Genomic DNA, 15,115 nt, shown 5'->3' on the forward strand with positions numbered 1-15,115 from the left:
TGAAAATTCAAAGCTTACTTTGATCTCTGCTTGCAATGTAGTTAATGCTTCTTTGATTTATATTTTGAAATGTTAATAGCGTACGAGTTCTACTTTTCTCCTGCTGAATGCAAACTCGTGTCCTCATCCCGAGGTGGTGCAGCTCTTTTCAGGCACACCCCCATTGGAGGTAAGCTGCATGTACCATTTTTACCACATACCAGCCCTCCTGCCATTTTTAAATTTCTGGCAGTACCGGGAATCAAACCTGGGCCCGCGAGGACGGCAGCTATTAACACTAACCGTTACGCTACGGAGGCGGACTTCTCTCTTGCTTATATGGCCTGTCAGTAGAAAGCTGGTGGCCATATCTGTATGGCTCTGTATGTCCACCATAACAGTACTGCATATCAATAATAATAAAAATAAAAAGTACATTATATTTAAATCCATTGTAATGGTTTTATAAGGTTCTTTTCTATCATACACCCCACTGGTTTGTGATTCATTTTTGTTCTTTAGCTCTAATGTTTGGTTTTCAGTTAAGTTTAACATAGTGGTCATCTTCATAATCATGAATAAGGACTGACTTTTTCTTTATAAATTAAATAAGCTATGTGTTTATGAATAAACTGTTATAGCCTTTGTTTTACAAGCATGCCATCTGTTGGTTGTTTTGTTTTTTTTAATTTCTTCACCTCCCCAATTTTGCTCTATATTGTACCCTCATTGCCCTGTTACATTCAAAATTCTCTTAAAAGGGATAGTATACTGTTTGTAATGTATAATTTACATACATACATGTAGCAAAATAAAAAGTGCACTAACCATAATATGCAAAACTTCTTTTGAGCAGTATATTATATGATTTCTGCATGTTTGAGTGATTTTGATCTTTCATAAATCAAATTCTTTATTAAACTTAATATACATTTTCATATTGTAGCCTTTGTTTACAATACATACAGACCAAAATTCTCACATTATCAAATTCAGACACACTTTTTAAATAAAATACATACATACAATCATAATAATAATTTTTTAGAATATATAAAAATGTACTCCATTTTTGATACAATCTGCACATTAAAAATGAGTTTAGATACCACACATCTCCATTACTAATTTGAAAATAAAATGAATTACGCTTTGAATGATTTCTTCTTCTGTAATTATTACCTGATTAGAACTTACAGCGCTTGCCTACTATTTATTAATTCAGGAGAATATGGAAGATATATTTCACATAAAGCCCCAAACAAATAGCCTTAATTTACGTTTTTGCACTCTCAATATCAGTTGAGCTTTGTATTGATTTTAGCCTTACCAATTTACAAAGGAAATATAAGGGTGCATTAATTGTACACATTTTGATCAGTCAATTATGGCCTTCTTAGATTGTCATGTCTTTCTTCCTGTGGAACAATAATAATAATTAATTTACTTTAGAAGCAAACATGGCTGATAATTATCCATTAGAGAATAAATAGTTTGTTTACATGATGATAAAACATACAGTAAAATAATTTTTAGCCTTCTAAATTTCTGTATGCAACACTACATACATACATACATACATACATACATTACATTACATTACATTACATTAGATACAAACAAATAAATTATTTTAAGGTGACTGCTATCATTGAGGGTGATCTACTGGTATTTAGAAATTAATTCTGGGTAGAGCTAGGGATATTTTAAGAACTCAACATTCAGAGATGTATCCGTTAGTGGGGGGCAGGTATGAAATCTAACCCTACCTTCCTCCACCTTTAAAATATCTCTTAGTTCTATCGAGGTTTTAAATATATACATCTATATGAAAATTATGGGCTTTCTATGTGGATAGATGTTTGAGCAAGTGTAACATAATTTATGTAGTAATTTTAATGCTGTTCTTTAATCCCATAGGTTGTAGAAAAATCTCTCATGTAATAAAAGTTAAAGATAACAACTGAATATTAGCATCATTCAGAATTATTGATCGAGACGAGGCCTATAGGGTGTAAATCAAACTTGACAGGAGTGGGAGATTTGATACCCAGTATACAGAATGGTCTGGAAAAAAAAAATTGCATGTATACAGATCAAAAAAATTAGGGAAAACCAGATGGTGAGGCAGCATCATTAGTTAATCTTCTTTCCAATACAAACTTAAAATGAGTTGACATTGAATCAATCTACAAAAAATCTGGGAAAGCTGACCCACATGGTTTGGACACATGCTACAAGCAGAAACCAATACGAGTGCAAAGATGGGCTACACCCTGAATGCCACTGGAAAGAGACCCATGAACTGATAATCTACACAATCACATAAAGTGCATAAATCTACACCATGACATAGTCCACAAGCTAATCAAATGGTGGTAACAGTCACCCTGCTACTAGACGAGACAGGAAGTAGTGGAAGTAGTAGTAGTCCATGACGTATTATAGATAAGGTAACTTTTTAAGCTTTATAGTCACAAAGGTCATCATACCAAACCTTCAATCAAATTTTAATTTTATCTTCATGGAATATAAAGCGATCAGCATTTCCAGGTTCTTTTGTAAACAAAGGAAGCTTTACATTTATTTACTTGTATGTAATATCCTTTATATAAGTAATAAAATATTTAATGATCAGTAATTTAAATGTTAATTTGTTGATAGTTACATATTTGGAATTTTGAATAATGTGACAATGAAGGTCAAGGGTGGAAGGAATGGTGACAGAAGGTGACAATGTAGGTGGGGCCAGAGACGGGTATAATAATACCCCTTGGCAAATCGTTGAGGTGCACAATAAGGAAGCTCCTCGATAGATGATGGAAGTAGCCAACAACGGAAAGGTGCCCGAAAAGATCTGGAAGCAGAAACTACAAATACTTTCTCGGGAATCTTCCGCGTGCCTATATAAAGAAGTGCGAGATTTTTTTGAGTCAGCTCTAAGGGAGTGCAAGGCAGTTACCAGTCTCTCATGGGTAGATAAGTTAGTGGGGATTAAGACGGTATTGATTACACAGAGTTCAGCATGAATTAAGTTGTGAAGTGAGCTGCTCTGGAGACAACACTGCACTGCACTGTGAGAAGCCATGACGGAGATCAGGAGTCTGACGTGTCAGAGGGTTGAGTTTTCAGCCAAGTGCTTGAGTACAAACTACATGAAGTGGAAAACTTGAATGTGAGTGCACTTGTAAAAAAAAAAAATAATAAAATAAATAAATAAATAAATAAATAAATAAACTGCATCTCAAAGTAGTCATTTTAGTTATAAGGACCTTGACAACCTGCCACAGTAGAAAGAATAAATAATACCGTACACATAGTTCATGATTGAGAGCAGGAGGCTGATGTGTCAGAGGGCTGTGTTTTCGACCAAGTGCATGAGTACATAGTACATGAAGTGGAAAACTTGAATGTGAGTGGACTTGTAAAAAAAAAAGAAGAAAAGGTTGATAGTGTAACAACAGAGCATCTCAAAGTTGTCATTTTAGTTATAAGGACCTTGAAAATCTGCCACAGTAGAAGGAGTAAAGAATACCATACACTTCGTAACAGGGAAATAGGACCTTGAGTTAATAGTCAGTGCATAGCTGTGTACCTGAATTATTAGTGGAGATGAGAACCATCTAAAATAACCAATTGAAGAGATGTAAGAAGATAAAAGATAAACTTTTGTAGTATTTGGACAGTATGGTGCCATCATAAAACAGACAAAAGAGCACCCTTAACCTATAAATTGTGAGGAGACAGGATTTTTAAAATGTTGGCATACACAGAGAAGGAATTATAGTATGCTGTTCTAAAGTTAATATGAATAAAATTCATTTCTAATTTTAAATAATTTCTGGACTTCCTCTTCCACTACCCAAATGAATACTGAAGACTGATTCTTATTAGGTGTGCAACCATCATTTTTCCAGCTTGCTAAAAGACTGAGAAAGATAGGTTGGCCACCAAAAAATACTGCCTTCATTTCATCTTCAATATTATTCATTTTACCATTTGATTGCTTAATAAGACCAATAGTGGACACTAAATAAATAAATAAAGGGTACTTCCATTACATTCCAAATTTTACTGAGCTTTGAACGTGATGAGAAAGAGAGAGAGAGTGTGTGTGTGTGTGTGTGTGTTTCTGTAAACAGGGTGTCTGAAAATGACTTACAGAAATTGTAAGAGGACATAGTGTTCTGAAACAAAAATCGATCTCTAGCATATTGTGAGCAACTTCTGTGTCAGCCTATGCAGTGTGCAACTGGCCAAGCTCTCTTGTTTGATAACCTTGGGCAAAGCGCTACCGGAGCACACTGACGTGTCAATTGCTCACATGCATACTTAATAGTAATGCTTGCATATCACAGAGCAACATCTGATCATCATGCCAGGATAATGCGGCATCTTTATTCTGATTATCATGCTCTAAGGTATTCTGAACTGACTGGCGTACAAAGCTGAAAACTCCTCCTGGTTTTGGGTGAGCACAGTACATTTGTTTTATGAAATATATCAGTAAACACAGTACATTTCGTGCATGTCAAAATACACCACACTGCAAAATAATTACTGAAATGACATACCCATGTAACTGAAGTTATGTAGTAAAAGTAAACATTGCAAACACGTCCTGTGATATTGTCAAGTATTAAAGGCTAAGTTTAGAACAAAGTATCCTAGGATATAGGCTAATAAAACTATGTCCAAAGTAGTTCTCTACATTATTATTGTGTTTTGATTGGCATTAATAGTGGTCAACATTTCTGACCAACACCTAACATCACCTTTATGTGATTTAGATTTCCTGCCTTTACATCTCGACTTTAGAGTCCTTAGTCCATTGAGGATATATGTTTAGTGGTATTTGATTTCAGTTAATTGTTTACGTATCATACATACCCTACTGTGAACATTAATATTTTTATTTCATATATGCTTTAAATTTGTCCTTCCCAATACCCCGCTTATCCACTCCCCTCTTCTACATGTGTTGAGTCATGCAATACACTCTACTGTATTGCTTGCCATCTGCACAGCACAAGTAAACAGCCGATACTGTGAGCCCCTCAGTCACACACTCATCCCTGTATTCCATTCGCTAATAGAGTTTCTGATCATTTCTGCGTACCCCATGCATTTTCCTTGGGAATTTTAAATGCTAATATTTACACTCTTCACCTTTAACGTTTCGTTGCGAATTCAGTTCACTACGTCACAAGACGTAAGAGATATAAACCAGTTACCTTTGGTGATTAACCAAATGGTTTAGGAAAAAATGGATGATGGATCCTCTTTTACACTATTGGGTTCATTATGCCCATAAATTTTCTGTAACTTATTTTCAGACACTCTGTGTACCACTCTAGTGATTACAATATTATAATACCATAAATGAACATTAGATCACAGTGGCTTATACTAATAGTTGTATACATGTTCAAATAATACAAATACATATTCTGCTTCAGAAAAATATAATATCAGAGAATTTCAAGTAAGTTTTGGAAAACAAAATACAAACATTGTTCAAACAAATGCAGATGTTTAAGTACATTTATGTAGAATACAATGTGAAGGAATGCAAGCGTTCTTCTCAACTATCCATTAGGTATGGTAACATACATGAAAAGTCTCACTTACACTTGATTTAGAATTTTCCCTAATCAGAAAATTCAGGGTCACATATCTATAGCCTGTGCTTGTTTATTCTAAATGCAGCAAGCACTTAACTGACTGGACACTTACAAGTGAAATAACTCTCTGGGTTTTGGCTAGAGGAATGTTTGTCTTATGCTAACCTGCATAAACTTTCCATTATACCATCAAAACCAACTGAGTGCTGACCATCTGTTACAACCTTTAAATCTCAGCAACTGGAGAGGCATCAAACTTTTAGCTGTTGGTCAATTTTATGCATAGGCCCTTACTTACTCATACTTTTAGTGAAGTTTTTTCAGCTTCAAATTACAATTCCACAAATAGTGACACTGAAAATTAGTTTATGTCTGTCAATATGAATATATGAATATTCCTTAATAACAATGCCTGAAGACGATTTTTATTGAAGTTATAAAATTACTGGGTAAATAGACTTCGCAAACTTAATGGTCTTCCAAACATTATACTTTATTTACTCAAACATTTTTTTTTTTTTTTGCTTTACGTTGCACCGACACAGCTCTTATGGCAACGATGGGACAGGAAAGGCCTAGGAGTGCAAAGGAAGCGGCCGTGGTCTTAATTAAGGTACAGCCCCAGCATTTGCCTGGTGTGAAAATGGGAAACCACGGAAAACCATCTTCAGGGCTGCCCTCAGTGGGGTTCGAACCCACTATCTCCAGGATGCAAGCTCACAGCTGCGCGACCCTAACCACATGGCCAACTCGCCCGGTACTCAAACTCTTGACACCAGACGTGAGGGAGAGAACTCATGGTTTACCATACATGGCTACCGTCTTGGCTGACAGAGTCTGCATGTTCAGAAGCAATTTCCAAAATTACAACATGACCGCCGGCCAAAATATAGAGCATACATTATGACTAATCTGGCCACTGGATGAATATATCATGTCCTAGACTGAGAAACATATCAAGCCATGTCCTGTCACATTATAAGGACAACAAAATACAACGTAAGTCAGCAAGGCAATGTTGCATGTTCTATTTCCACACCTGTATGTTGTGGGCAACGATACCTTCCAGAGGGCGCCCATTTTCTGTGGCGGCAAGAGTACAAGTAAAATATCCCATCGTCACCATAAGACCTATCTGTGACGGTGCAACGTGAAGCAAAAATAAAGAAAACCTTGTGGTTTCTTCTGTTAGGCCATATCTGATCACTTGCACATTCCTATATGTATTCTGTGCTTGTTTTCTAATTTATACACAAATATAGTATTGTAATTTTTCTGTATGATTATGGATGAAATAATCTTCTAGATTGTTAAAAACAAACCTCAGAGGGGTACAAATGAATTTGGTACTGGAAAATTTGTCCATAATATGGACTAATTCATCTGCAAGTTTTCCAGGCTCAGAAATCTATGTCATAGTAGTATGTCAGGTTTTATGCCCCTGGTTTCACAAAAATGCTGTAAGAGAACGTGGTGCGCATCCTCCTCGATTAGCTCTTCACATGTACATATCGTCGTATAGTGCAAATGAAATAACTTTCAAACTCTTTGTCCAGTCAGTATTTTGATAAACTGGTTCGTGCCCTCTACTTTCAAAATTGGTTCGTGCATATAGATATGTTTTACTCTCTTCTTATGTCTGATCATTAAGGCAACTCTTGCATTTCATAGTAGCTTCTTCCCTCCAGAACAATTTTACAAAGTATATTTTCTATGTAAATCTTGTGAATGTAGACGAAGAGACTAGAGAATTAACCCTGCGTTACCTTATGAACTGCAAAACGTAAAAATACCTTTCTTATTTCTTATATGTAAAAAGTAATTTGAAGATAATACTTTTCTTTAGAGAAATTATAGTTCTGGGCTAAAATTAAGTAGTTTAGCAAAGACTAACCTTGAGCAGAGTTAAATATAACACAGATGAAGCTGTCAGTTAACTGAAAGCAAGTTATAATTCCACTCACAAGAGTTCTAGAGATCACATGAAATTATCTGGCAATAAATTACCAAAAATTCCATTCAATTAATCAAAATATATACACATTTTAAAACATCTGTATAGCTTTTGAAAGGATCGGCACAATGCACACTTAATAGACACATATCAGTGATTATCATGACAACAGCCTTTAAAACGAATACGGAAATATTTCATATCTCCGTGTACTCTTGAATTTCCTCAGCACATATCTTTTCACCACTTAAAGAACCTCTGGGGACAGTCAGTGTGGCCACCACACCAACGTATTTCCTCTAGTGGTGGGCAGGGACGTCCTCCACGCCGAGCAAGCCTCTCAACCTTGCGTGTTCGAGAAGATTCTCCTACCCCACAGGAGACACTGCAGGCAGACCAGGGGCTCCAACTGCCCACTTGACACGGGACTGGACGGCCTGTCAAAGAAAATATAATCACCCTAGGTTAACCCTCAAACAACCGGATGTGATAGAAGCAAGCAAAATGAAATGATATAGACACATGATGTGAATGGGAGAAGGCCGAGATCCAAAGAAAGTATTTACAGAAGAAACAATAGGAAAGAGACCACAAGGGAGACCTTGAATGAGATGGATGGATACAGAGGAGGAGAGTATAAAGAAAAGAAAAGAGAAGAAATATTGGAAGCAGGAAAAGAGTGGTAGAATGACAGGCGATAATGGAGGTCATTAATTCATAACCTGACCCAGTAGAAAACTGTAAACAGGAACTGAAGAAGGAGGTTTAATCCTCATACGATTATACTTACATTCTATACATATTTCCCACTTTATAAACAGTTATTTTTATAATACAAATGTCTTGCATCCACTTAAATTCTGCTAAAAATCAACCTATAAAGTAAAGCTAAGCTTCATTGTTCTAGTTCAATCATTTATGTCTAAAAATAATATTGTAATGATTATAGCGGCCGCCGTGCCAACTGGCTATGGGCCCGGCCTGGCACCGTATAGGCCCACCTGTTACGCTTCAACCGCGCCAATCACAAGTAGCGCTTAAGTACTAGGCTAGCCCCACTTGCTTCCGCTCGCGGTCCCGTAGCAGAGGAGTATGGAAATGACTCCACGATTAATCTGGAGTCTTGTATGTGAACTGCCGTGATTATCGGACTAGTGTGCTACAGTGCGGACTGTCGGCAAAGGAGAGAATGTGTAGCCATGCAACGTGGGACCTTGTGTGTGGGTGTAAAACTGTAGCGTGAGAACATGAGAAACTAAGGGAGAGAGATCGTGCGAACTGTGTAAGTGTGTGTTATGAGCAAAAGTTGTGGGTAGCCTTGTGTAGTTTAGCACGTTGCTAATAAATCTTAGTATTGAAGCTACCAGTCTAGTGTTAACTGATCCTACTACCCCGCCAACTTGCTACAACTGGTGTCAGAATCGGGATCGACTGGTAGCAGTAATTTCGTAACTAAGAATTTCTAGTGAATCATAAAATGGATAGCGAACAGTTTCAGGCTCTCCTCAATAAGTTCACTGAACTCTCATCCAAACAGGACGAAATAAAGAGTGAACTGAAACTGGAATTAAATGAACTTAAGGGTGGACAAGGAAAATTAGAACAGGAAATGCGCTCTCTCGAAAGAAAATTAAAGAGTGACATTATGCAGGACGTACAGGAACTAGTTGAAAAAGAGATCAAAGAAATACCGCAGGTTGTGGAGTCAGGGGTTAGAGACCTGAAAGAAGAAGTAAGTGCCCTGCGTACGAGAGTGACAGCCATGGAGTCTCGTGCTAGGGCCACCTGCAGCGACAGCAGCTCCAGCGCCGGAAAAGTAAAACCACCGCGCTTCGACGGGACAACATCTTGGTGGACCTTCTGGGCCCAATTCGAGACCGTGTGTGGGCACAACGGTTGGACATCGGAGGAAATGGCCGTGTACCTAATCGCCGGACTGCAAGGACCAGCAGCAGAAGTACTACACAGCCTTCAGCTGGGTGCCACTTACGACGAGATTGTTAGAGCACTCGACAGCCGATACGGTAACCACCAGCTGGCAGCCACCTACCGAGTCCAGCTGAGGAAGAGGACCCAGCGCGCTAATGAGACGCTGCAAGAATTCGCGCAAGATGTGGAGCAGCTAGCCCACAAGGCTCTGGATGGGCTGACTCAGGACACCATTCAGCGGGAGGCAGCCTATACATTCACTGATGGGCTCCGCGACGCTGAGATCCGTCAAAAGCTGATGCTCAGCGGGGAGCATGACCTCAGAGAGGCCTTGACATTAACCCTGAGGGTGGAGGCAGTGAAGGGAACAGTGGCACCGTCACCAAGAATACGAGCCGTGAGAAGCGAGGACGCGCTGGAGACCCGCGCGTTACAGGGGAATGACGCACGCCGATGCACCAACGAGATCACCTGTTGGAATTGCGGCGAGCATGGCCACCTGCGGAGGAACTACCGTATGGAGGCAGCCCCTGATCAGGGAAACGAGTAAGGGCCGACAAGGAGAGGGGCTCGTCGGCACCGTCACTACCGTCCCCTCGTTTCACGCTAAACGTGGTCACCGAACGGAGCGACGACAGCTTGATCGCCGATGGGTGGCTCGGAGACAGGCCGTGCCGAGTTACGATAGACACGGGGGTGGTATTGACCATCGCCAGGCCGGATATCGCTGAGGGACAGCCAGAGAGGGAACCCCACCGCCCTCTCCTGCTGCGAACAGCCTCAGGACACACCATCCCCATCTTGAAGGAGGCGCTACTTCAACTGACGCTGGGAAAACGATGCCTACGAGTCTGGGCCTTCGTCGCCGCCATCACGGATTAGGTCATGCTGGGCCTAGACACGCTACGGGCATATGAGGCGACTGTCGACGTGGGACGACGTGTATTGTAGCTCGGCAAACAAGAGGTAATGCTGCGACGCCCAGGTACGCAACCTCGAGTAGCGCGGTTAACGTTGGCCAGCGAAGAAGTGATACCGGCCAACAGTGAGGTGATCGTTACGGCACGGTTAGAGGAACCCATACAAGGGGACAGCGTGCTCGTGGAACCCGTTTTGCCAACCACCGATCAAGAACTCTACCTGGCCAGGACGCTCGTTCCGGCACGAAGCTGCATGCCGGTACGAATATTGAATTCGACGTCGCGGGAGCAGAGGGTACCTAGCGGGACCGAGCTTGGGACTTGTGAACCAGTCACGTGCGTCGTGCCAGTGGACGACGAAGACGCACAGACCTTGGAAGCAGGTGAAGGATTGGATAAGCTCCGGAAGATTATATCCGACACCCGGAAACATTTTGAGGCGAGACAGCTCAGGGAGGTTAAGGAACTAATCCATGAGTTTCAGGACATCTTCATTGTCGGAGGCGACTACGGAAAGACGGATAGAGTGTACCATCGCATTAACACCGCTCCAATCTGTCAGCCACCTCGTAGGGTACCCCTGGCGAACAAGGTAGAAATCGACCAGATGCTATATGACATGAAGCAGCGGGGAGTCATCGAAGAGTCGAACAGCCCGTGGTCATCGCTAGTCGTCCTGGTGAAGAAGAAGAACGATGAACTCCGTTTCTGTGTCTTTTACCGGAAGTTGAACGACGTCACGAAGAAGGAGTGTTTCCCGTTACCTCGGATAGATGATACCCTGGACACGTTATCTGAAGCCCAGTGGTTTTCGACTTTGGACCTGAAGTCTGGGTACTGGCAAGTAGCGCTCCATCCGGAAGACAAGGAGAAGACGGCATTCTCAACCGGCCAAGGACTCTACCAGTTCACCGTGATGCCCTTCGGCCTCTGCAACGCGCCGGCAACTTTCGAGCGACTGATGGAGGCTGTGCTGAGAGGGCTAACTCACGACACTTGCCTCGTATACCTGGACGACATAATTATGGTGGGACACACGTTCAAAGAGCACGTGGAGAACCTGCGGAAAGTGTTCGAGAGGCTACGTGGGGCTCACCTAAAGCTAAGTCTCGGAAAATGCCAGCTGTTCCAGTAGGAGGTCCGCTACCTGGGCCACATCGTGTCATCGGAGGAAGTAGCCACGGATCCGGAGAAGTTATAAGCTGTCAGGGACTGGCCAGTGCCGAAGGACAAGCGAGAACTAAGGAGTTTTCTCGGCCTTTGCACATATTACCGCAGATTTATAGCTGGCTACGCAGACATCTCAAAGCCTCTTACATGGCTCACCGAGGAGAGGAGATCTTTCCAATGGTCAAGCGAGGCGGAGGCTGCCTTCCGGAAGCTGAAGGAGTCGCTGTGTACTGCACCCATCCTCGGATACCCCAAGCCTGGGGAGAAGTTCATCGTCGATACAGACACCAGCGACATGGGAATTGGTGGGGTACTGTCACAAGTGCAAGACGGCCATGAGAAGGTGATCGCCTATTTCAGCAAGACGTTGTCAAAAGCTGAGAGAAATTACTGTGTAACGCGTCGGAAATTGCTGGCCATCGTGAAGACCTTGGAGCACTTCCACAAGTATCTGTATGGGCAGCCTTTCCGCCTGCGCACCGACCACTCTGCATTGACCTGGCTCCTAAGCTTCAGAAACTCGGAAGGACAGACAGCTCGCTGGGTGCAACGTCTTCACGAGTACGACTTCACCACCGAGCACCGACAAGGAAGGAAGCACTGCAACGCCGACACTCTATCGAGAAGACCATGCCCTGCGAACTGTACACAATGCCAGAATGTGGAGAGACAGGCAGGCATCGTAGACGTCCAGGCCGTGAGGGCCACTGCCACTGAAGGATGGGATCAAGACGCCCTCAGGAGGGAGCAGCTGAAGGACGACGACACATCAGGCTGATCTTACGAGAAGTAAAGTCGGGGCAGAGGCCGGAATGGAAAGACATCGCTGAACGCAGTCCAACCTATAAGGCGTACTGGGCCCAGTGGTTGTCCCTCATGGTTAGTGATGGGGTACTTACCCGCACGTGGGAATCAACCGATGGAAAGAAGCACATTGCACAGCTGATAATCCCCAGGAGCATGAGAAAAGAGGTGCTGACTGAGTTGCATGCGGGCGCTACTGCCGGCCACTTGGGAGTGAATAAGACACTAGATCGTGCCTGACAGTGTTACTACTGGGTGCACTTGAGGAACAATGTTGAGAGGATGTGCCAGCTGTGTGACACCTGCATGGTGAGCCGGGGCCCATGTACCAGGAGTAGGGACCTAATGATGCAGTACAACGTTGGAGCACCATTCGAGAGGATCGCCATTGATGTCGCTGGACCATTCCCCGAATCTGACACCGGGAACCATTACCTCCTCCTGGCTATGGACTACTTCACAAAGTGGCCGGAGTTATACGCCATCCCGAACCAAGAGGCATCGACAGTGGCCGACATCTTGGTCAAGAACTTCTTCTGTCGATTCGGTGTCCCGAAGGAACTTCATAGCGACCAAGGCAGAAACTTTGAGTCCAGGCTAATGGAAGAGGTTCTGTAATGCTTAGGAGTGCGTAAGACACGTACGACGCCTCTCCACCCTCAGTCAGATGGTATGGTGGAGCGTTTTGTGAAAACCGTTGAGGAGCACCTCAGGAAAGTGGTTTCGGCACACCAGAAGGACTGAGACGAGAGGGTCCCCTTCTTCTTGATGGCCTATCGAGCGTCCGCCCATGAGGCGACGGGCATGACACCTGCCAACATGGTCTTCGGAAGAGAGCTCCGCCTGCCATGCGATCTAATGTTCGGGTCTGCACCAGACCAGCAGCAACCAGCGAAAGACTATGCATGGGAGTTGGTGGATCGGCTCAACGACATCCACGATTATGCCCGACATCATCTAAGGATAGCCAGCGACCGGATGAAAGCCGCTACGACATGCTCGCAAACTCTGGGGTTTCCAGGAAGATGACAGAGTGTGGCTGTACCATCCTGTGCGGACGAAAGGGAAGTCACCGAAACTGCAGCCACAATGGGAAGGCCCATATACAATCGTCACCAGGATCAGCGACGTCGTCTACCTGATCCGGCGGCCTCCCTGAGGGAAGATGGTGGTGGTTCACCTGGATCGCTTGGCACCGTATCGTGGAGCAGCTCGGGATGAGCAGCCTTGAGGATGGGGCAGTGTAATGGTTATAGCGTCCGCCATGCCAACTGGCTATGGGCCCGGCCCAGCCCGGCCCGGCACCGTATAGGCCCGCCCCTTATGCTTCAACCGCGCCAATCACAAGCAGCGCTTAAGTGCTAGGCTAGCCCCACTCGCTTCCGCTCACGGTCCCGTAGCAGAGGAGTATGGAAATGACTCCACGATTAATCTGGAGTCTTCCATCTCGCGATGTTCCTGGATCCATCGAGCATTTGGACGATTCTAGAAGGTCCAGTGCAGGTATATAAGAGGAACAACCTGCCTGCAGGAGGGAGAGTTAAACTGAGTGAGAAGTTGGTGTGGTTCAGTCGTGAGCGACTGCCAGTGTAGTGAAGTATGTGAAGTGCCATGATTATCGGACTAGTGTGCTACAGTGCAGACTGTCGGCGAAGGAGAGAACATGTAGCCGTGCGACATGGGACCTTGTGTGTGGGTGTAAAACTGTGTAGCGTGAGAACATGAGAAACTAAGGGAGAGAGATTGCGCGAACTGTGTAAGTGTGTGTTATGAGCAAAAGTTGTGTGTAGCCTTGTGTAGTTTAGCACATAGCCAATAAATCTTAGTATTGAAGCTACCAGTCTAGTGTTAATTGATCCTACTGCCCCGCCAACTCGCTACAATATTAATATGGCCCTAGCTACAAATTCGCAACCCTTTGGAATTTATGCCATTTCAGCATTGTGTGGACCACTGTCATCTTGCACACCAAGCATGGTAGGCTTCGGCTTAAGAGCGGATAGTTCTACTAACCTTGCAGCTCTGCATTTAATATTAACATTTTTATTTAAGTACTAGCAAGATACCCGTGCTTCGCTACGTTATTATACTGAAATTTATAATTAAATGCATAACATTTTATATATAATCCGCCAAAATTCGCGATCTGACTCGTTTTCTGGGAGATTACGGCAAAGTTCCTCACATTTTTCAATCTTTCTTTCAAGCAATCAGTTTCGTACTTCCCGAGGTAGGTCCAGGTATTCCACGCGGTCAGCTTGGTCCCTAAATCTTTGCCATCTTTTTCTATAAGCATTTTTAGTACTGATCAAATCCTGAAGGAGATCCGGCTTGGTGTCGTCTTGGGTGCCTTGGCGGTACTGAACCCGCGGCTTGACTGTATTCGTAGTCATTACCAGGCCAGGACCCGTTTCCACCGCGGTCCGCACAATTTGATGACGGTCCAGAACATTATTATTATTATTATTATTATTATTATTATTATTATTATTAGATGTTCTGGACCCCACAGCAAGATGCAAGACCGCTACTTGGCGGTAAATTACATCTGCTACCATTGTCATTGTTGACAATATGACCAGCACCATTGTCGCGCGTAGGCAAGTGTGCGGGATTTCTGGCGATATGAATGACATACTTCCGTGCATTATTGACCTTGTTATAGAGGCGAATAATTTGACGGTCAATCTCATTCCTGTCGTTTATTTCAAATGTGTTTAGATTTTTATTTATAT

The 15,115-nt window shown here is 42.9% G+C and overlaps 1 protein-coding gene across 1 annotated transcript in view; it reads right to left on the bottom strand.

Moving 5' to 3' along the window:
* Positions 1–869: 869 nt before the first annotated feature.
* LOC136863584 (spondin-2) overlaps positions 870–15,115 on the bottom strand; it is a 278,873-nt gene continuing 264,627 nt past the window's right edge. Inside the window, exon 6 of the mRNA XM_067139964.2 lies at positions 870–7,994. Coding sequence (XP_066996065.1) covers positions 7,798–7,994 — 197 coding nt within the window. The 3' untranslated portion in view covers positions 870–7,797. The remainder of the gene's footprint in view (positions 7,995–15,115) is intronic.

This window comes from Anabrus simplex, chromosome 2 (genome assembly GCF_040414725.1).
Source record: "Anabrus simplex isolate iqAnaSimp1 chromosome 2, ASM4041472v1, whole genome shotgun sequence".
Lineage (NCBI taxonomy): Eukaryota > Metazoa > Arthropoda > Insecta > Orthoptera > Tettigoniidae > Anabrus > Anabrus simplex.